Raw genomic sequence first — 23,116 nt, forward strand, 5'->3', positions numbered from 1 at the left:
AGATGCTCCTTCAGCTGGAAACTGAGCCACCCAGGCTTCCCAAAAGGCTTGGCAGGAGGCAAAAAGCTGGCTTTGGAGTTGGCTTTGTTAGATTGGGTTTGCTTTGTTTGCCTGGGTGGGTTTTGGTGTGTTTTATTCAGGTTTTGAAATTGAATTTTAATGGGTTGAGAAGATGAGAGGTGGGGGGGTCACAAAGCTGTGTGAGCACTGAAGCAGAGTGCCCTTCATGCTGAAAGGAGAGGACAGGGATGGATGCACAGAGGTGGCTCGGGCAGCTCCACTGTGAGCCACGTCTGAGTGGATTTGTACCAATATTCCCTTAAAATCTCTTTGTTGCTCTGAAATCTCTTCCCCCATCAATTTTCTTCAGGCACTTGGGACTCTGTGCATGAGCAGTTATACAGACCCTGTTCTCCTCCATGATCTGCTCAGCTCCATCTCACCCTGATTTTATTTTTCCTTCAGCCTTTGGTGCTGGTTCATCTGCAAATCTGCAGCTCAGGGCTGTGCCACCATCTGCCCCAGCTCTGCCTGTCCCCTGGGGCAAAAAAACCAAAACCCAACCCTCCTCTTGTGCGTGCATGGAATGAGAGCTGTGATTGCAGCCACCCTCGCACCCCAAAGCTCTTGAATAATTTTGTGCAACCCAAGTAAGTCAGAATTATCCGTGCAGCCCTTAAATTAAAATATTTCTATTAAAAAAAAAATATAAGCCTTGTTCTTGCACTCAGCTGCTCTTTTCTGTTTGTTTGCCACCTAACAAGAGAAGAGAAAACCCTCAGCAGGATCCCCAGCGCAGCAAACGGGGAACTGCACTGTAAGCAGTGACCTTAGGGGTCCTGGAGGAGAAAGGGTTATTGCATTCTCCTCTTTGTGCACAAGGCTTTAGGAAAGAAAACATTTGGGTAACAGATGGGTGCTCTGGTAGGTCTGGAAACCTCTCAGGCAAAAGTAAATCCTTCCTTCCCACCAGGAGGTTCAGGCCTTATTCTGTGGAACAGAATGTACGAGCTGAGCTCCCCTAAGGGAGCAGATTGCCCTATTCCTCCAGCACTTGGCTGGGTGCACTCAACAGCAAAGCAGCCTCATTGCTAAACCCTCAAGCTCTGTCCCTTCAGCCAACGCAGTGTTTGATACTCTCAGGTAGGTGAGGGGTTTGGGGGGGATGCCACAGCTCCCTCTCGGGCTGGAAAGAGATGATGGGTGAGCGGTTGTTGGGGTGATGTGACAGGCCATGTTTTCAGCTGCTTTCTGGGAGAGCAGTGCACTCTGCCATTAATTGGAGGGAAAACAATCAGAGACCTGCTGCTTTTGGAGTTTGTTGAAAGCACAGGAAGATGGGGAAATGTTGGTGTTTATGCAACAGCAGCTGGTGCTAAGCTCTGGCAGGGGAGAGGGAGGAGGAGGAGGGGAAGCGGTTGTATTTGGGTTCTGGGTCTAATTGGCAAAACTGTAATAATTCTTAGATCAAATACATGATGCATTCAGCCCACTTGCGTTTTTTATTCTGCTGCGTGTAATAACAAGTCATAACACTGGGGATTTCATGAATAATCATTTCTGCTTGCCTCCCTTTTCAGTGGAGGATTTCCAGAGTGCTTGACGATCCTGCAGTCTCACTCCATCCCCAGAAGGCAAATGAATATTATCTTTATAAAGAGAGATAAAGGCAGACTAGACAAAGGCCTGGAATAACTTGGTTAAGTTTATCAGAAAAGCCAATATCACAATCAGGATTTATGCCCAGGAAATAAGAATCTTCAGCCACTTGGAGAATGAGACGTCTGCCCTTAGCACAGCTTGTGCTGCAGAACGGCTGCAAGGAGAAGAAACTCTTCCCTTAGCACAGGAAAAGTGAGTGGGAACCTGGGCACCTGCCCTGCCCCAGCCCTGCTGCTTGACCCATCCTGAGATCTGTGTTCAGTGTGAGGCACTGGGCATAACAACAAAATGGGATCCAAAGTTGTTTTTGTGCACCCAGAAGAGCAGGAGGACATTGATGCAGCCAGGAGCTAGCTACCTATGGCTATTGAAATGGGGGATTGCAGCCATAAAGGCTTGGCTGTCTCACGAGACCTCATTAAAGTCTAATAATCTCTATAAAGATGCAGCACTGCACATACACAGCAGCCCTGGTCCAGCTGAGCTAACGCTCAGTGAAGTCTCTATTAGCCATTTGATAGTTTGGGCTTGAAACTCTTAGGATGTGTTTATTTGTGTTGTGAAAGCACTTAGGGCAGGATTCCTCCTTGGGGCTCAAGCTGGGCTACTTTCAGGAACAACAGGGCCAGGCTTGTCCTGGGCAAGCAATGTTCCAGGAGCTGTGACATCGCTGCCAACCCAAGGAGCTGTGCTGGAGCTTTGGAGGGGATGCAAAAAAAGCAGGAGGACCAAAATGTTTATACTTTGAGCTGCCAGTGACCTCCAAGCAACACACTGTGCACTCACCCAGCTGCAGGAACTTCAGTATGGTTCCTGGTTTCAGTCAGATCATAAAGTGAGCTGGATGTAGACATCATGAAATGTAATGCAGATTGAGACTTATATTTGTGTTTTGACATCTAAGCCTCTAGAAATCCCATTTTCTTAGGGTTTTTTTTTTTTTCTGTGATTAAGCTGATTGTTTTCCTGGAAGCTGAAGTTCTGGAGTAACCAAGTAGCTGCAATAGCTGCTGCTGCTCTGGGAACTCCTCCAAATATTTCCAAGTTCTGGTGAAAACCTCAAAGGTTGGCAACTCTGCAATGTAAAATTTTCACATCAAGGAGGGCTCCTGTGGCAACAACCTTTTGTTGCTCATGAATTTATACTGAAGCTTTTCATAACAAACTTCCTTCTTCCTTGAGATCTTGGCATCTATCTGGAACCTGCTAAAAATGTTTGTTTGAGGGGAAAAAAACCAACCCAAAGCTGCCTGACCCTGAGGTGAGGAAAACTGATGCCTTGAATCTGTCATAGTAGTGAGAAGGGTCTGGTTGTGCCAACCTTACATTAAATTGTACCTTCCTGTGAGATTTGTCCTTTCTGAAATCCTGGAGCAATGCATTAGCACATTTTGGAGGTGATAGCTGGCCACAAGAGTCTGGGTTTTTGGATATGGTGAGTAGGAAACTGTAGAAAAACAAATTCTGATTGATTGGAAGATTACAAAGAGTGAGGAGGTCTCAGGGACCGCCAGAGAGATGTATTTGGGTTTCTTTGAGGTTGCTGATTCCAAATTATTTCTTAAGATACAGGGCAAAATGAATAGTGGAATGCTTGGACTGGGCAGAGTTGAGAATTAACTCAGCGCTGGTGAGGCCACACCTCGAGTACTGTGTCCAGTTCTGGGCCCCTCAGTTTAAGAAGGATGTAGAGGTCCTGGAACAGGTCCAAAGGAGGGCAACCAGGCTGGTGAAGGGACTCGAGCACAGGCCCTATGAGGAGAGGCTGAGAGAGCTGGGGCTGTTCAGCCTGAAGAAGAGGAGGCTCAGGGGAGACCTCATTGCTGTCTACAACTCCCTGAAAGGAGGCTGTAGCGAGGTGGGAACTGGACTCTTTTCACAGACGACCTTCAACAAGACAAGAGGACACAGTCTTAAGTTGTGCCAGGGGAGGTTTAGGTTAGATATTAGAAAGAATTTCTTCACGGAGAGGGTGATCAGGCTATGGAATGGACTGCCCGGTGAGGTGGTAGATTCTCCGTCCCTGGAGACATTTAAAAAAAGACTGGATGTGGCACTCAGTGCCATGGTCTAGCAACTGCTCTGGTGGGTCAAGGGTTGGACTAGATGATCTCTGAGGTCCCTTCCAACCCGGCTAATTCTATGATTCTATGAAATATTCTTTAGCTTTTTAAGAAGATGGTGAAAGTCTCATCATTTAAGTCCTTAAAGCCAGAGGAGGCGGAAGAGATGGAAGCCACCACCCTGGGGTGGAGAGAGGTGTTGGGACTGGGGAGAGGCATCAGGCTCCCAACAAATCCATTGGCTCCTGATTATTTTTGGTCCTGACTCATCTAATCCTCATCCTGGGGACCCCGGATCGAATGGTCCCCACCAGCCTTAATAAGAGCAATTAATGGCTGGGGGCTGCTGATTGACTTATGGAGGGTTCTGGGAAGCCAGTTTCTAAATGTGCAGAAGCACAGGTTGGGCTCGGCTGGGAGATTCATGAAATTTAAATTAGGATGATTTTGTGGGGAAGAGGAGAAAGTATTAACAAACTAAAGAGAGCTAATTACTGGAGATGGAGAACATGGGCTGTGTGGTTGTAGATGACAGCAGTAAGTAGTTCCCATCAGGGCTTTTCCTGCTTTGGAGACAGAGATTGGCTGTCCACTGGGTTATCAGAGATGATGAGAGGTTGCATTTTAGAAATGGAGAGAGGCTCTAATTGCAAAAATGCCTGTGAATAATTCTGGGGCACTTTGCTGAACCCTGGTGCCACCGAGGACTTTTGAAGTCTGCTTTCCACTGTCATTATATGCTGCTTCATTTGTAATGAACTTTTGCAACTCCTGGAACTTCATTTGGATAAATTCTTAGCTCCCCACCCCCAAATCTGTTTTGGTTTGGTTTTGTGGTTTGGTTTTTGTTGTTGTTTTGTTGTTTTGGTTTTTTTTTTGTCCACCTACTAATGGAGATGGAAATTGAACCTTGGCTCCTTGTGTAATATCCCAGCAGAGGCAGTCGCAGGGATTGAACTCCTCCTCCAAGAAGCAGAAACAACTCCATGGCCAAGCAGCATAGCTCCAGCAACACCCCACAAAGCAAACAACCACGAGGAAGAAGTGAATGCCCTCAAGTACACCTTGACCTCATCTCTACCGAGGGAGACTTTACCAAATGAATCGATGCAAAGACTCTCCCTGTAGCAGGGGGTGAGATGGGCTTAGGGTGTGGGGATTTTTATTTTTTTCTCTGGGATCCTTAGCCCTCCAGCTCAGCTGAAATCTCTCTTTCTGAGTTCAGGTTGTGACTCCTCTAGCAGGAATTCTTTTCTCCCAAGCCCGAATAATGGCCCATCCTGGTCTCCTAGTAACTGCAGCTGCCACATCACTTTTGACAATGGAGCATCCTTTGTAGCCTGGTTCCCTGCTCCTGCTGCCTGCTCTGTTTCTTCAAATGGCAATTGTCTGAAATTTCTCCAAATGAGCAACTTTTGTGTGTGCTGGGTTTGTTTGGTTTTGTTTTAGGTTTTGTTTTTTTGTCTGTGCTGGCAGGAAGGAGTTGAACATCTCTTTTTGTGTTTCCTTCCTTAAAGCAACCCACTGAGGAATAGAGTTTTGTGAGATAGCTCCTGGTAGGGTTGTTTCTGTGTGTCCCCCCCACCCTCCAGTACCAAATATTGCTCCTGTTATTGTTTGAAACCAAGCTCTCCGAGCATTTTAAACTTTCTGTTCTGGGAGTAAAAGTCTTCTCATTGATTATTGCACTAAAAGGTTTTTCTTTGCTCGATGGATTTTTTTTCAAACTGGCCTCTGTTTTCGGTGTAAAAGTGCCTATAATGAAACTTTGCCAGCAGCCAGCAATTCTCTCTCCAAGGTGGAAAGAAGGAATTTGATTTGTGAAAACTTAAAAGTATGAAACCTGCTCTGCTGGCAGTGCCCATCCTGAAACTCAGCTGAGCTTTTGTTGGCATAAGGGGAGTTGGCATAATTGGAGGTGTCCTGGTGCTCTGGATATGAGGAGCTTTGGGGTGGAAGGAGTTGAGAAGCTGCTTTTTGAATTTTTCTCTGCAGGAAGGAATAAATGGATAAACAGAGCCCAAAGTTTGGATGTGTGGGAGGGGGAGGAGGTTGGGAATACCCAGATGAACAAACCAAGCATATTGGTGAAAGTCCAAGTCCTGGCAGTCCCCAAAGCTGGACTCAAGGGTGGATTTATTAGAGGGACAAATTCAGATGCATCTGAAAGGAGACAGATTCAGGCATAGATTGTGGCCATGCTCTGTGCTTCCTTCACACCCCCACCACTTTATTGCCCTTCTCTTGCAAGGAGACTGAGACTGCTGTCAGGAAAAACACTTGACCTGCCTCAATGCCACCGTGAAAGCTTTATTCTCTTTCTTAAAGGACAACGTTGTTGGGTTTGGGTTTTTGTTGTTGTTGTTGTGTTGCTTTTGGTTTTTGTTGTGTTGTTTTTTGTGGTTTTTTTTTTAAGTAAAATGCTACAGTCAGAGCTCCACTTCACACATCCATCTACACCTTTGGACCAAGGCAGGGAGCTGGGTGAGGATGGGAGAGGGTGCAGTGGTGGGGAGCAGGGCTGAGCTGAAGAGGCAAACGTGTGAATCACAGCATGTCAGGAGAAGCACATGAATCATAAGTTGTGTCAGCAGGTTTGAAGATCCAGCAGGATTTTTCAACCGTGGTTCCAAGTCCCCTTGGCACCCTAAGGAGGTCCCTCCCACCCATCCTGACACCGCTTTTCCAGCCCTTTGCATCCCCAGGTGGGAAAGCTCTGGTCCAGCTCCCACCACTGCAGAACTTGGATGGGAAGGAGATGATGCAGTTGCCCACGGATGTCCTGCAGCCACGGAGGACATCAGGTGCCTTTCACACCCCCCACTTCCCCAGGGTCTGCCCCTGGCTGCTTCTGGAGCCCTCTGTGCCTGGTCACCAACTTTTTAGGACCACGTGGCCTAAGTTCAAGGCAAATCCATTATTGCACTGAGAAACTCAAGTCCTGATCATCGTGGCTTTGCATCCTATTTTCTGTACCCTAGATTCAGTCCCTGCCTTCACATAACAAGTCTCTAGAGACCACAAATCCAGACCGGGTTTAGTGATACTGGTACCCCAAAAGCCTTAAAATTCCTCCTCCTGACTTTGGGAGCTTTTGGGGAAAATGGAAAACTCCTCCTCTTCCTTCTTTGCTTCTGGCTTCTAGGGACCACTGTGCCCCCACCCCTGCTTACAAAACTGTCCCAATCCCCACCCCCTCCCCAGCCCAACCCCCCCAGCACCCTCTCATCACCAGGACATCCTGAGATGGGCAGAGGGCTTCATCCCGAGGGGTAGTAGGGGACATCACTGTGGTAGTTGTAGTCGGGACACACTTTCTGCACCAGCCTGTAGTCTATGCTGTAGAAGGTGATGTAGATGCAGATGACTTTGAAGGGCTTGGAGCAGACCCAGGAGACATGACTTTGGGTGTGCTCATGGTAGCAGGTCTTAGATGGATCGTATGTGCAGAGTGTGGTCTTCTTGGCTCGATCCACTTTCTCGTACTCCACGCGGCAGTTGAAGATTTTGGATTCTTTGGCCTCGATGAAGATCTGTTGCTCCAGGTCAAACTCCACTGCCTTGGTGGGAGGGACAAGGCTGACAGAGATATTCCCTTGCCCAGTAGAGTTGTGTCTGAAGAAGACATTGACTGTGCCATTGCCGTGGTCAACCACCTTCCCGGTGATCAAGAGGTTCAACTTTACTGTCTTGATGTTGGAATAGAAATCTCCCCAGCCAAATATTTTTTTAAGCTTGCCTGAGCCTGACCCCAAGTCCCTCTGTCCTCTGGGATGTGGAACATGGTCATGCTTGGACAGGTGGTCTAGGATATCCCAGAGCTCCTGTGAGCTGCTTATCAGCTCCGGGAGAGTCATGTTGTGTGGTAAGGTGGGAGTTAAGAGGGACTTGGGAGGGAGCAGCTCTCCGGGCTTCTGTACTTGAGCTCTCTCCTGGCTCTTGTGTTCGTATTGCTCAGCACCTTTCCCTGATTCGTGGCCAAAGATCACCTGAACAGAGCAATGGGGAAGAATGAGAGATGGGTGATGGGTGCCTGCCCCCCTCCTTGCCCAATCTGGCTCTCCAGAGCTGCCCCAGCCATCTCCAGATGTGACCCCAGCCATCCTCTCTCCTTATTTCCCTTTTCTCCTGCCTTTCCTCTCTGCTTCTCTGTTGTTCATATTTCCCTTCTGGCTGCAGTTTTCCCCTGCTCTCATTCTCCTCACCTGGTTCCTCAGGGAATGGGTGAGAAGAGCTGGGATGGGTGCAAAGAACCAGGATGGGTGCCTTCTGCTCAGTGATGGTGAAAGCTGGCAGTGGCACCTTCTTGCACCCGGAGAACCTCTGCAGATGCTGGGGAAAGGGTACTATGGGGATGGGTGCCCACCTCATGGCCTTTGCACCAGTCTTGCAGCTGCCAGCATGTCCCAGGGACCCCTCTGCTGACCTCCAAACTGCCACGGGATGGCAGAGGGATGGAGCTGGGAGCAAGGTGGCAGCAGGAGGGACAGCAAATTGCAGAGGTGAGTTCTCACCCTGGGGAGATGTCCTTGGCCTCTGAAAGCCACACATGGGCTCCTCAGCCAAATCTGCTTCTGCCAGCATGGGGGGGCTGCCTGCCACCAGCCAGGGACCCCAAAATCAGCACAGATGGTAGTGGTGGTGGGGGCTGTGGGTACCCAGCGGGCTGGGAAGGTGCCATGGTGGGAGGTGGATGCTCCATCACTCTTGGTGCTGCCCACCGTGACCCCTGGGGTGTCAAGGACTCAGCTGGCAGAGGTGACACTGAGGAAACTGAGATGGGCCCACGGGTGGTGGTGGGGGGAGGTTGAGCTCTCCCCAGCAGCTCCATCGGGACTGCCTGGGCAGGAATGGCGGTGGTGCAGAATTTTAGGGTGCTCAGGAGGACCCTTTACAGCAGCCGTGCCTGCCAGCCCCTGCAAAAAAAAACCCCAAATCCCCCAAACAGAAGTTGTTTTTGGACAATTGTTTTGTATAAACGGGTCGCGGTGGGGAGGGGGGGTGGGGGTGGACTTCGGGAGGGGGAAAAATTGACTTGGGAAAGGTTCCTGGCTGTTAACCTCCCTTGTCCCTGGGGCAGCCCGACCCCTATCCCCTGCACCCCCTTCCCCTCCCCAACACTCACCAGCAGAGAGATGCTCCTCTGGATGAGGAGGACGATGCAGCTCCGAGGGAGATGCATTTTCCAGCCGGTGCCGCCCGCCTTCGCCGGATCTCAAATTCAGAGATTTTTATGGAGGGAGGCGGGGGGTATTATTTTTGTTGTGGGTTTTTTGGTTGTTTTTTTTTTTTTTTCTTTTTCTTTTCCTTCCTCTTTCTCTCCTTTCTTCCGAAGCCAGAGATGTCAGCCAGAGGGGAAGGGGATGTCCCCCTTTAGAAGCTGCTTCCTAAGCTCCCCCCGCCCCGGTCCATGGTGGCTCCGGCGGCTCCCGGACCGCTCGGCGGCTTCACCCGCTGCCTGCTCCTCGCTGCCTTCTTGGAGACTCAATGAAACTCCTCTCCATCCATCCCCTCCTTCTCCCTCCCCTGCCAGGTGCTGAGAGCGGAGCGGCACCCCCCACCGTAACCCTTTGCTGTCTGCAACCCAGCAAACCAACCCAGGGAGGGGCCCCCCAAGAGCTGCTGGGGGGTCCCGGGAGGCTCAGCGGGCTCTGGCAGGGGGCGTGGGTCCTTTGGCTGTCGTGCAAAAAGAATCCCCAGAGCTCCTCAGAGAGGAGCATCCCGGGCTGCTGGTGCTGAACTTGTACAAAGGCAGCAAATTGAGGTGGGGGGGACAATGAGGGGGGGACCCACCGGGGTCACTGGCTTTTAGAAACTGTTTTGGCACCAGGGGAACAGGCAGGATTGTGGCAATGCCCTCTGCCCCATCATTCAGCTCTTTCCCCATCCTGTTCCCCCTAGTCTGGCCATCAGGAAAAAGGAAAAGGCTTCTGCTGTGCCCTTTGGGAGGTGATAGACATGGTGAGGGGACACTCTTTGGGCCTGGGTTTATTGGGGAGCTTTCATTTGTTTTTTTGTCCTCTAATACTGGCTGCTGCAGCTATGCTTCCTACCCTGTCTTGTGGCTGTGCAGGCTTTCCCTCCCCACTCATAAAAATCATTACAAATAGAGAGAAATGTAAGATTACCAAGGTCTTTTGATTTGGGGGTCTGTGTGTGGCCATTTTTACCTGCTCAAAGAGGATGCAGAGCATTTTCTTCCTTCTTGGAAGGTCTGGCATCTCCTTTACAAGAGGCAGAGGCTGGGTAGGACGTTTATTTTGAATTTATTTGTGATTTTATTTATGTGCACGTGCTTGTCCAAGCCTGGGCAATGACATTCTCTTCTTCCCTCTTCATGGGTAGTGGTGGAAGGTGCCAAATTGTAGCCATGCCAGGACACCTCTCCTCAACTTGGTAAACCAGGGAATGGCAGAGCCTGCTACTTCATCCAGGAACTTTTTCTCCCTTAGTCCAGAAGCAAAGGGATGGAAGGTTGTGTTGTGCTTAAAAAGGAACCAGAGGCCATTGGTTTGCTGTTCCAGACAGGCAGGATTGCTTGGGGTGGGTTTTGTCCCAGGGAAGGCAGGGGTTGTCCCTTTTCCCATCTTTCAGCTATAAACATTGGAGTACTGAGAAATAACTTTCCAGGGACAGGACGAGAATGAAACCCAGTGTTTTCTCAACGATGATTCTTCTTCTTCTTTCTATGATTCACTTCACCTTCCTCTCTGTATCCTTTATTTTTTTATTCCCCATTTTTTCCTGAGCTGCTTTGGAAAGCCAGATCTTGCAGCAGTGCTAAAGATGAACAAATAAACGGGGGGAAAGAGCCCATGAAGAGCTGCAGGCTGCTCTCACCCAGTGCCCTGCTAGCACTCCCATCTGCACAGCAAACTGGTCCAGCTTTTTCAATGCTGGAATCTGGGCAGAGAGGGTTTTTTCCTGCAGTTTTGGGAAGGTGGGTGCCAAATCAGTGTGGTAACTTCTGCCTAGGGCCTCCTGGTTTTGTTGGGAATCTGAGGCAGGTTGGGATTTCCATCTCAGGTCCCATGGGAATTATCTGAGGGCTGAATCACTTTTTACTTGGTGCTGAGCAGCCTGCTTGATTTTGGTGGCATTTGCTCCCATGGAGTGGTGACACTCTGGGCCATGTTCCCCTGGCCAGCTTGTGCCAAAATGAGCAAAGGAATGACAAATTCCTCAAAAAAAGCCCCTTCCTGGTAGCCAGAGCTATTAAGCTTCAGAATAATCATCCAAGAGCAGTGCTGGAAGGACTCTGAGGCATCCTAAAACCAGAAAGAACACAGTGCTGGAGGATATATGGTGGCACTTATGCTGTCCTGGGCCCCAGTGGAGTGCTGGGAACCTTTAATAGGCTGCATGCCCCTAACTACTGTGATTTCCATAAAGGATCTTCATAAAACTTCCAAATGCCTGTCCCATCACCTACATCTCCTGCCTGGAGCAGCCTGTGCTGCATGAGCTGGTGGGGTCCACACCACCCCCTCCTCCCATGCTGGATGCATCCCATTTGTTTCCATGCTGGTGAAATGATTTTGGGGAGCAGCACTGTGGCTCTGATTTGGCTCCTCACAGCTTGGTGAGGATGAGCTGAGGTCAGTGTGGCTCAGTACGAGGAGGAAGAACAAGGGGTAAAAATGATTTAATGTGACTTTCTGTGTTTCTTCGAGTTTGGAGGGAGCTGGGGACTGGAGTGGCATAAAGAAGGACTGGTTTAGGAGCTTCTCGAGCTCCAATGGCTCCCTCTGGAACTCCTTGAATAGCCCAAGTGTGTTGAACAGGGGATGGTGCTTCTACCTTCCTGGGATGATGGTGGGGATGTGTCCCACCCAAGGGATCTGTGAGTAAAACGGGCTTCTTCACCTCCCATGTAGAAATGAGGCCTTGTCAGTGGAAATAAAACCATCCCAGGGTGTCCCAGGCCAGCATTTAGGGTCATGTTACCTTTTAACCATCAGTGAATGTAATCCTATTTCTGGAAAATTGGATGAGGCTGGGGTGGGAGGAGAGGGAAAGGTTGGGTGCTGCTTTCTGTCCATTAATGAACACTCTTGTCCCTGCTGCTTGTCCTAGGAGGGTCCCAGACTGGGATGGTGGTGAGGTTGGAAGGGGTGTGGTGAGGATGGGGGGTGAGTTGGTGCCAGGGTTTTTGCTCTGACTTTGCTCAGCTCAGCTGCTCCAAAGCTGCAGCTCTGGCTGGTGGGTTCCAAAGTAGGTTTTACAAGTTTATTCTGCTGAGTATTGTTCATCATGAAAGATCTGGGGACCAGAATTGTCTTATGATGGGTTCTGCCCTGGTATGATGGGGGGTGAGGGGGGTGATGGGGCTCTTCCAGCTGCACTTTCTGCAGCACCAGTCCAGCCACCCCAGAGCACTCCAGGGCAATGCTGCAAAAATATTCTCTCAGATTGTGCAGATTTCAAAAATCAAACGATACCCACCTGTTTCTGGTGCTTTGGGAAATCTCTTTCTTTCCCAAATCCAGGGGATCAAGCTCTGGAAGGGATGCTCCTGCCAACATGGGAACTTCTGGGGAGAAGGAGGATGCAGCCTCTTGCATCTCACCCCACACCGATGCTCTCCTGGGGGAAGGGCTCCAGGGAAACAGCTGGGATTTAATTTTTATTATTTTTAATGGTGATTTACCTGCACGCTTAATTGAAGACAGCCTTGGCCGTGCTGCCAGGCCCTCTCTCCCCTCTGCTGCTCTGCTCAGAGCCTCTTTTCTTTGCCTTTCCTGGGTTTCTGTTGCCCTCTAGTGGGACCCTGTGCTGGGAAGATGGGCTCAGCTCTGCCGAGGGTGCTGAGCAACAGGAGGCAGTTAGATGGGCAGAGGAGAAGCTCCTCCTGTTTCCAAAGGCAGCTTGTTATTAAGGGATTTCATTTTTGGAAGTATTTTTCTTTTTCTTTTGCTTTTGCTTTTTTTTTTTCCTTTTCTTTTTTACAAGGCATTACAAACCTCAGCAGAATTAAGGCTTGAAGGAGACTGGAAAAACAAACACCACCACCCCTCCAAAAAAAAAAAAAAAAAGCAAGGAAAGGGAAATATGTTTTTCAGCAGAAGGGTTGCAGTGAGCTGAGGTGCAGGTAGGGGAGAGGCTGCAGGAAAAGGCAGGGAGGAAGTTTGCATTTAGCTGCAGCAGCAGCTCCCTCCAGTTTTGCTGCAAGCATCCACAGAGGGACAGGCAGCTTGGGACTGGGGGAGGTCCTGGTGGCTTTTACAGGATGCCAGGCAGGTGGCTTGGAGGTTCAGCACCAAAAAGGAAAGGGCTTGGTCCTCTCGTGGGGGAGGGAGAGGTAGCACAGTGGGTCCCATGTCCTCAGGAGCCCAGGGTGCATGCAAAGCAACCCCAGAAAAAATCCCAACCATGGGAGAAACAGCAAAGATGGGGAGGTCGGGAAGCCTGGATTGTGCAGAGTTAGCAGAAGCAAAGGAACACAGTGAGAGCAAGAACCCTGACAGCTGGGAGGGGAGGGATAGAATTAATGCAGGTGTTGATTACAAATGCTGTGTAGCCCCTGGTGCAGCCCATTCCCCTGCCTCATTGCCATCCTGATTTTTTATCTGGCCACAGGGGTGATGTTTCAGCTCCTCTATGCCTCTGCTCTTGCCTCCTCTCCAGGGGCTGCTGGATGTGCTCTGCCTTCTTCCCTTGATGGTTTGCTTGGGAGGGATGTGCTCCCAGCTCCCAGGGAGCAGGTGGGTGCTGTTGGCACCCACAATCATGAAATGAGATTAATCCAGACTTTGCTCTCAAGAGTCTTTCATTAGCAGGTGGACAAAGATTTCTCGAGGCTGGTAAATGGACTTGTTCCAGCTTGATTTGAGTTGGGGGGGCAGAAGTAAAGCTGAGGAGAGGACAAGGCAGCTTCCTGAGTGCCAGTCGGCTTTTATTTTGTAATAAATGGCTGTGAAAGGGGTGTTTGTGCTCTGGGTTCCAGCATTGTCCTGGGAAAACATCTTCTAACCCCCTGGATCTGAATTCAGATGAAAGGAGCTGACAGCCCCATCTCTGGAGCACCCTGGGCTGGTGGGAGGTGTCCCTGCCCATGGCAGGGGTGGCACTGGGGGGGCTTTAAGGTCCCTTCCAACCCAAACCGGTCTGGGATTCTGGGTTTCTATGGAACTTGGGGGAGTGGGCGAAGCTGGAGCCCAGTATCCCGCGATGAAGATGCATTTGGGGGTGCTGGGATGTGGGGTACACCCTGGTGGGAAGCCGAGGCTGGGCTGGGGGTGTGAATTCTGCCTTTGCAAGAGGCCCGGGGGGAGGAGGAGGAGGAGGAGGAGGCTGCAAGTGGTGGGAGCCCTTCTGCTGAGCGACTGCAGAGGGTAGCAGGGAGCTGTGCTGGGCATCGCTGCTTCCTGGGGACACCCGAGGCTGCACAAGGGCACTGAACCCCAAAACCTGCCGGGCTGGGAGCCGTGGGTGCTGCGACCTTCCCCATCAAAGGGTTATTTACAGCCCAGGTTGCCTGTGAAGATGGAATGATCTGTTAAGAGACCTTTCTGCAAGCAAAAACCATGCTCATCCTGGGAAATATGGGGACCCCAAAGGCTGGTTGTGTCATAGTTTCTTGATTTATTTATTATATATGTAGATTTTTCTGGTTTTTGTTTTGTTTTTTAATAGGTTTTACTGAATTTTCATCCCCATCTCCTTTGGGTTTCTCTGTGTTGGCTCGTTTGGTTTTCCCAGGCCAAATGGGAGAGTAAAGAAATGTCTCTGCTCTGGAGGGGGTTTGGAAAGAGGTCCCTGTTGGTTTGGGGTGCTGGGAGAATGGTGTTGGTGCTGGCTGGCCCAAGGGTGCTCAGCTCCAGCCTGAGGGGCCCAGTGGGACCCCCCCCTCACTGGGCTGGGTGGCTCCAATTTCCCTTCCCACTCTCTAGCGCTGAAAATCATTTCATAAAAATAACCAAAGAAGCAACTGGAGCCTCTCTGGGAAAAGAAATAATCCCTGGGAAAACAAAGCCATGCCAGAAGAGTGTTTGTGCAGAAGTTCGGAGCCATGAGCTGCCCTTCCCTGTCTTTTGGGTGGAGAGTGCAGGATTATTCACAGAGCAAGGCTTGAATTGGACCTGCAAAAGAGCAGAATGTGTGCAGCCCCAGGGCCTTGAAACCACAAACCCCAAGGGGGAAAAAAAAAAAAAAAAGTCATTTATCCTGTCAGGTCTGGGGGTGCAGGGCATTGTGCTGGTTGGCATCTCAACCCAGCGTCTTCTTCCTTCCCAGCAGGATGGAGATGAACAGCTCATTTCTGCTGTGCTCAGCAAACAGCAACCCCACCAGCTTTCCAGGGCAGATATGAAATGATAAATTGGAGATGAAAAGGGTTCACACTCTGGAAGCATTTTCCTGGGGTCAAGCCTTGTATTTACATCACACTCCTATCACTGTGAAAAGGCAACAGAAATGTGATATAATCTATTGGCACAAAAACTGCACGGCTTGCAGCCATCCTCAGGCTTTCTTGCCCCAGTTCTCAGAGAGGGGCAGAGCTGAATGAAATTAAAATGATCAGGAAAAATGCTGTGATGCCTCTGGCTGCCCCCGAGTTGTCTGAATGCCTTTGGGAGGGTAGGAAGGGAAAAAAAAACCCCAAATCTCTGCCTGTCAAATGCCCTTGGTGCTATTTTAACCTGGACAGAGAAGAGGCTGAAATCTTTCTGGTTTGCTGCTGGAGCTGCAAAAATATCTTAGCAGCAAATTTGGGGGGCTCAAAGCTCTGCTTTAGCTCCAGAAGGACATTCTCTGCCAGCATCAGTGGGGTGCAGAGGGCTGCACCCACCCCAGTCCCTCCAGGGGCTCCCTGCTGCTGTTTTCATCCTTCCCCCCCCCCGGCACTCGGTGAGATCTCAAACATTTTTGTTAACCTGATTGCATGGAAACTCATTTTTGTGATGTGCAGTCCTGGAGGGTGACCGAGTGCTCTGGCAAGGTTGGCTAATGATACTCCCCAGAATTCCATATAATAACGAAATAAGTAAAAACGTAATTTTAAAAAATATTTTTTAGCAGCCTGTGGGGAAGGAAGAACGGTGAAGGCAGAGGGCAGGTACTCAGGGTTGTGTTTCCAGTGTTCACACTCCATCAGCAGCCTGGGGCAACTCCAAGCCGGGGGTGGGAGTTCCTGGCCAAGCTCAATCCCCACCCCCCCGCCTGGGCCGGGTTCTGGAGCTGCTTTCCGTCCCGGGAATCGGGTTGCCCAGAACGAAGTGTCTGAGCCAGGTGGTTTGGGCTTATTTTGGGACAGATGCGGGGGGATTTGGCCCTTGGGCTGAGCTAGATGTGGGCTGGGGGGGCAAACAGGGCAGGTGCCTGGTGTGGTTTAGCAAAAGGAGGTGACAGCACAACACGTTGTGTGCGTGGTTTTGTGTGACATCTCTGTGCTGTGGAACCAGAACAGCATCAGCTCCAGTCCTGCCTCAGTTTGGGGTGACATCCAGGTGAGACCCTGCATTTTTCCTGCTTTTTTTTTTTTTTTTTTTCCCCCAGCCCCTTCTTTTCATCGTGGCAGTGTGTTCTCTGCCTCTTCCATCCCAGTGGCGATAGAGAGGCTGAACTGAGATTTTCCAGACCTTTGGCATGGCTCAGCCCTTTCAGTTCAAACACAGGATCCTGCAGGTTGCTCACCCTCCGCCAGATGGGTTTGGATGCTTGTGGTCAGCCCCCAGCTCGGGATTCCTCTTGGGTTTATTTCCAAAATAAAGCCCGAGTGAAACCCCGAGTGAAAATACTGCATCCATCACAGGTGCCTCATGGGCTCCACTCACCCCTGACCCTCCAGCTGCTTCATCCCCACTGAAAAGCAACACATCCAGCCCCAAAGCTGCAAATCTGCCCCTTGACATCTGCACTTCCAGCTCAGCTTTGTCCCTGAGGAGGGGACCAGGGCCAGGCGGGCAGCAGGTCCTGGCCCTGAGGGGTGGATGGGGCCGGATGAGACTGTGATTGATAAGCCACTTTCCTGCCCTGCAGGCCCACAGTTTTGCTTGTACAAGGGCTTGGGGGGACAATTTCTACCTTTCTGTAGGCTCTGCTTTTCAGTTCGTTGGGTTTGGAGCCTTTCTGCTCAGCCTGAGAAGCCTGAAGAGTCAGCAGGTGGTGGGAAAAGCAGCTTTTAACGAGCAAGAGGCAGCAACACTTCTCAGCATTGCTTTTCAGGTGTGATATCACCCGTTTTACCCCCAGACTGGCCCAGTCTGCTCTCTCTGAACCCCCTCCCCACAGCCCAACCCAGCGCTGGCTGTCACAGGAGGGGGGAAAGCGTGGCTGGTTGTGTGAGTTTGTGTTGACAAGCTCAGACTCCCCAGGGGATAACCCAGATGGATTTGCTCTTGGAAACCCCTGCTTGGGCTAACCATGTGGCTTTCCTAATTACTCCCGATGGCCACATCCCAGACAGACAGCAGAGAGGAACTCAGTGGCTCAGGGCCACTTTGGAGGAGTTGAGGCTTGGGGTCCATCAATGCTCTAATTCACAGGACAGAGCAGCAAGTGGCCTCTGTTCCATCGCCTCAAGCTCCAGCAGCAAAGGGAGTGATTCATGGGAGGAAGGAGGATTTATTAGATCAGAAAGTCTCCCAGTGAATGCAAGATTGTTGGGGTTTTGGTTTTTTTTTTTCCCTCCCAGCTAAGCAAAGCTAAAGATGAGCCTCAGTGGGGTGGGCAAGGGAGGGGGATGCTTGCTTAAGGGTGACATCCCAGACCAGCCTGGGGAGAAGAACCCAAAACTGGAGCATGTAAAGGTCATGGAGACTACTTGTGCCTCTGTGGGGTGGTTTCTGGCCCTTTTCCAGGTTGAGGGAGACCACATGCCTGTCCTCCTTCCTGCTGGGGGAGGATTCATGTGTGTCCTTTATTCCAGGGTGAGCAGCCAGGGGTTAGGGTGCATGTCATCCCCTGGTACCAAAAGCTGTGGCTGGAGATGGTGGCTAGCAGAGCCCTGTACACCAGGGAGAGGGAGCCCTGGCTTTCCTTCCCCTGCCAGAGCCCATTTATGCATTTTATCCAATTACTGCATAATGCAAAATGCATAAGGAGCCCTTGGAGCAGGAACAGAAACCCACGGCTCGGTTTTGTCATCCTCGTCGGCAGAGCAGACCCTTTAGGACAATTTCCAGCCTCAGCTGAATGATTTCATGAGAAGATTTCTCTGTCTCTCTCTCTCTCTCTTTTTTTTTTTTCCTATTTATTTAGTTCCAACCAGTTGCTGCTTAATTTTCCCTCTGATTTAGGAACAAAACCCATGTCTGGAGGCTGAATTTGCTTCACTTAAGCGTCCCCACCGCTGCGGCTCTGCTGGGCTTTTGCTGCCAGATTAAAAGCTTTTAGGCTGGGGAATTGGGGCTGCTTTGAAGAGGTCTTGAGCTGGCCCACCTCACACACCATAAAAAAAAAAAGAAAAAAAAAAAAAGGGTTCTTGGGAGGTGTTGAACCACCACTGGCACTGCAGCTTCCCAGCTAACCTGGCAGGGTTGGCTGTCACTTGACCTGAGGCAGGAAAGAAGGAGCTTGTACAACCCAGCCCTGTTGTGGCTTTTGAGGTTTTAGCAAGTTAAAGCAACAAATTGTCCATTTAAGTGAAACCTATACTGCAGTCCAGCTCCCACGGGAGCCCCAGAGCCCCGGCCAAAATCTGAGAGAGCAGTGGGGAGAAAAATCAATCATTATTATTATTGGAAATCGAGCAAACTCCAAAGCTTTTTCTCTTCTTCCCTTGGCAAATCCCTTTTGTTGGCTCCTGTTTTCACATCCTCATTTTTCAAGCAGACAAAGGGAGATAGGGATGAGGAAGCATTTCCCTGCTCCTGGGTTTTACCCTGAAGGAGAAGCTGAACAAGGACCCTGAATCTCTGTGGATTTAGTAGAGATGCTGATTAACCACAGACCTTTTGCAAGCCTGGTGAAGCATTTTTCCAGCCTAATTGGATTTGTTTTCCCTCTTTCTGCAGCTTGTGTGCTCCTTATTTTGTTATTTATAGAAAACATCTGTCAGAGTGTCAGCCAGCTCTTAGGTGGGAAATCTGGGCTTGGTGATTCCTTTGCTGTACACCAGTGGGGTGAAACACCAGCTCTGCTAAAAGAAATAGTTGTGACCCTGCTGGGTTCTTTTGGGAGGATAGCAGCAGGTTTCATGGGTGATGAATTACTCCCAGGAGCCTCTTTGCACCCAGTGGTGGCAGGAAAGTAGGGGAAAAACCCCAATTACATGAAAAATGTAGGTAAATCCTAGTGGCAAACAGCCTTCCTCTGCCCCAGTCCTGTTGGAAAGGGCAAGGAAAAGCCAGAGGTTGTTTTCCCAGGTAAGAAGCAGTCCTGCAGGATGAGAGTGTCCTAATGCTGACTAAGGCATTATTACAGCTCTCATTAAGCCAAGTAATTAATCTCAGGACCCAATGTGGTAGGGGTCAAGGTTTTCAGAGCTGCTTGGCAGATGTGGTGATGTAATTACTTTGGAAATGTTGATTCTTCTCATTCACCTCCCCCTGCACCCACTTCTGCTCATCTTTTATGGCTTGGGGAAGCTTTTTTTTTTTTTTTTTTTTTTTTTTTCTTTCCCTTTCTTTTTAATTTGCTCTCTTTTCTCTTTTTAATTTGCTCTCTTTTCTAGAGGAGTTTGTGCCAGTGAGGGCAGCAGCACAAACCTTCCCTCTCCCTTTCTGTGCCAACAGGGCTGGGGAAGGGGGCCAGCTGCATGCAGCCAATGGGACAAACCAGCTGCAAATCCCTGGATGCAAAATTGATGGGTGGGAAAAGGGATGGGAACTGAGGCAGGGTGGTGGATTAACTGGGGAAGATCATACAGTGAGCTTAGGGCAGCTGGAAATCAGCTGCCTCCTCCCCTGTGCTCCATTAACCCCAAAGCATCCCTCTTCCTCCCTCAGCACCTTCCTGGAAGCTTTCCTTTGTATATAAGAGCAAGAAGGTAAGAGCTGAGCTCCTGAAAACCATTTATCCTGGGGCTTTTGGATCACAAAGATTAATCCTTTAAATCAAAAACAATGATGTGCAGTCTGGGGGAGGACACACACACCCCTTCATGGCTTTTATTTGAGATAAGGTGATGATGCACCTCGATGTCAGCCCCTGGGGAACTGGGGTGCAGGGCACATGAATCCCTCTGGATGGTTTTATTTGGATCATGAGGCACTGCTGGCCAAAGGAGCTTTTGGGTTGTAAAGGGAGGATTGGCTACTGATAGCAAAATGATTTGTGGTGAGGCTTAGGCCAGGCAGCTCCAGGAGTGCTTTTATGTGATGGCCTAATGATTATTAATTTGTCTGGAATTTACTGTAATGCTATTAAATCCTGATAGGCTTGTTGCGTATTTAATGCAAATATTTTAAGTGCTTCTGTGGGATTGTTTTGGGGTTTTTTTTTATTCCTGGAATGGTTTCTCCTGAGCTGCAGAGCTCTCATATGAGCAGGAGCTCCTGTTTCGAGGGGAAATTTCAATTAATTTCCCCTGGCTGCAACGGGTGTACCACAGCTGAGCTCTTCCCCATCCCCTTGAGCAAGGCTCCCAAGGTTTGTCCACCAGCCCCTGTCCCCCAGGTTTCAAATTCCTCTTCTCTTTTTTCCAGCTCTCAACATCTTTCATCTCCTTTTCTTTGCAAGAGAGCCACCAAAATTGCCCCTGTCCCCAGCTGGGGCTCTCCTGGCTCACTCCTTTCCTTTCTCCCTCCCTTTGATTCCTCCCTTTACGCGTGGGGTTGGCAAATTGAGCTGTGACCATGTGTTTCTGGTTAGGTGGCCTTGACAGATTGAGGTTTCCAGTTTTTTTCTTGGTGGGAACCAGAGCTCCAAAAGCTTTGGAAACGTGTGAAGGTTGCAATCCGATTCTGCCTGCGATCCCCATTCCCCCCTCCTCTCCATCCCCCAGCACAGCTGATGCCAGAGCTGGAGGAGGGGGGGGGGAGGAAATACAGGAAAACAAACAAAAGAAAAACCAAAAACCAAAAGCAAAAAAAAAACAGGAATGAAAAATCCAAACCTCCCAAAGAAGCTGGAAAGAGATGTAGGACTTTATCCCAAGATTAATTAAATAAATCATGAGCAGGGACTGTGACAATGGCAGGTTGCTTGGGAGGAAGCAACTCCCAAACCCTGGAGAGAGCTGGCTCAGGGAAAAGAGGAGGGTGGGTGGGAAAAAAGGGGTTTGGGTGCAGAGCCAGCACCCCAAATGCCTGGGATGGGAAAAAAAATCCTCCCAAATTAATCTTAAAGCCAGGGATTATTCCCTGTGTGTTTCCCATGCAAGGACCACAGATGCCCAACTCCACAGAGGTTTAAGCCTGGTGGGGGTGAGCAGAGCTGACTGGGAGCTTCAACCCCCCCTTGGAGAATTACAGCCGAGCACCCCTTGGTGCCCTGGGGCTCCTTCTCTGCTATCCCCGAGGCTCTCAGCATCTCAGCTCTCAGGCTGGGGGTTGACAAAGAGCCCTTTGAAGTGGTTGGAGACGTGAGTCAAGGGCTCATGGGGCCCCTGCGGCCAGGGGTGAGCTGTCTGCCTCAATCGATGGCTTTATCCTTTCTTTTCTCTCTTGTCTGGAGCTCCTTAGTGAAAAACCAAGCCAGATGCCCAGCATTTTGGCCAGCCCAGGGCTGTCAGCCCTCATTTTATGGCTGGTGGCCATCAGCAGCCGCTCCCCTGGACCCAAGTGTTGTCCCCATGTGGGGTTCAGAGGGCATCTCTGCTTGGCCATGGGGGTCCTGTGTGGCTTGTCCTCCTGCCTCTGGCTGGCTGGAGTTGGGGATTTCAGCCTCCCTTGGCTGGAGGAAGATGAGCAGGTCTCCTCTTGTGGCCTTCTTGCCCAGCCAAACATCAGGGCTTGGCTTCCACTTGTTTTGTTCCCAGCTGAAAACGACTTTCTGGGTATGGGGAGGAGAGAGAGGTGCTTTCCACCCTTCCCCAGAACATTTGGGAAGAGGTGGGTGTGGAAGTGTCCACCTGGTGGGTGCAGCCAGGTGATGCCAGTCATGGATCCTTCCCCAGAGATGGGAAGGGGTTGGGGAGAAAGTAAGGTTTGCAAAATGGATTGTTGGGTATTTCCAGGCTGGAACACATCATGGGATAATGGACGTGAAGTTCTTCTTGATATCATTTCACAACAAATTGTCCAGGCAGAGCCCTGCCTTTTTTTGTTGAATGATTCCTGATGGGAGCTGAGGGTTTGCCAGGAGAAGGGTGGATGGAGAGCACTCTCACCCCTGGCTTTGGAGCAGAGGATGGAGTTTGAGGCTCTTTCTCTGTTGCAGGAGCACTCTGGCAAAGCTGGGCTGGCATTTGGCCCACTGTGCCCCGGTGGCTGCAGCTGCTCCTGGCCAGATGTGCTGGAATTTCAGTCCTTTTGGTTCCCAGCATCTGCTGCTGCCATCAGCCTGGCCTCAAAACTTTGCTCTCTGTGGGCGGCAAATTTCTTCTCCTGCTTTCACTGAGGGGGCCAAGAACAACACACGGTGGTGGCCAAACGTCCAGGACTCCTCTGAACATCCCTCCCCAGCCAATCCTCCCAGTTCCTGCTGGAGGAGGAGGGGACATGAAATGGGAGGCAAATAATGGGACTGGGGAAGGCAAATGGGAGGTAGGGCTGCTGGGAAGATGGAGCCAGGTGGTGGGGAATAATCAAGAATTTTTGTATGATTCCCATCCCGATGTGTCCAGCTCAGGCAGAGTGTCCTCAGCCAGGAAAAGGGGAGGTTAAACACCACCACTTGGTGCCTTTTGGGCTCCAAGAGAAAGCTGGAGTGGAAAGCAGGATCTGCAAGTGCTGAGGTTGAAGAAAAAATAGAAAAATAAATAGAAGGGGTCACGTGAGTTACTGGCTTGGTCTGGAAGGATTGAGTGTTTACATGAGGGCTTGGAGAGTTTGGGTTGTGCTTCATGCTGATGGAAAGGGTTCTGGAGGAGAGGCAGGGGTTGAGCTTGAGTTAATTAGGAGGAGGATGTTGTTTATAAGACTTGGAGCTGTGATGATTCCTTTTGAGACCCGGGGATGGTGGCTGACAGAGAGCAGACTCAGGACAAGATGTGCTGTGGAACTGCTTGGCTGATGACTTGTCCCTGTTAGTTGGGTGTCTTTGGGTGCTCTCTGCTTCCAGAGCTCCCAGGAGAGCTGTTGGTGGTTGGATCCAGTGTCAAGCCATGGCCAGAAGCTGGCTGGACATCCCCAGGGATGGTTGGAGGTCCTGGCACTGGATGGTCCTTGCCCAAAGCTGGGGCTGTCGGTGGGGTGGCCTCAACCCCTGGCAGACTGTGACATGGGGACCACTGCCAGTACCCTCTCTGTTCCTTAACCAGCAGCATTACCCACACCCTTGGGCATCCCTTGTGTCAGGAGAAGGTTGTAATTTGTTCCTTTTGTTTGTTCTTCCTTTTGAAGCCA

The 23,116-nt window shown here is 50.3% G+C and overlaps 1 protein-coding gene across 1 annotated transcript; it reads right to left on the minus strand.

The window, feature by feature from the left end:
* Positions 1-6,985: 6,985 nt before the first annotated feature.
* NXPH3 (neurexophilin 3) lies at positions 6,986-8,928 on the minus strand. Its single transcript, XM_030466015.1, has 2 exons — positions 8,851-8,928; positions 6,986-7,714 (listed from the first exon to the last, which is right to left on the minus strand). The coding sequence occupies exons 1-2, from the start codon at positions 8,905-8,907 to the stop codon at positions 6,986-6,988; spliced, it is 786 nt and encodes a 261-aa protein (XP_030321875.1). The 5' UTR covers positions 8,908-8,928.
* Between the last annotated feature and the right edge of the window lie 14,188 nt (positions 8,929-23,116).

Source organism: Calypte anna, chromosome 27 (assembly GCF_003957555.1).
Source record: "Calypte anna isolate BGI_N300 chromosome 27, bCalAnn1_v1.p, whole genome shotgun sequence".
Classification (NCBI taxonomy): domain Eukaryota; kingdom Metazoa; phylum Chordata; class Aves; order Apodiformes; family Trochilidae; genus Calypte; species Calypte anna.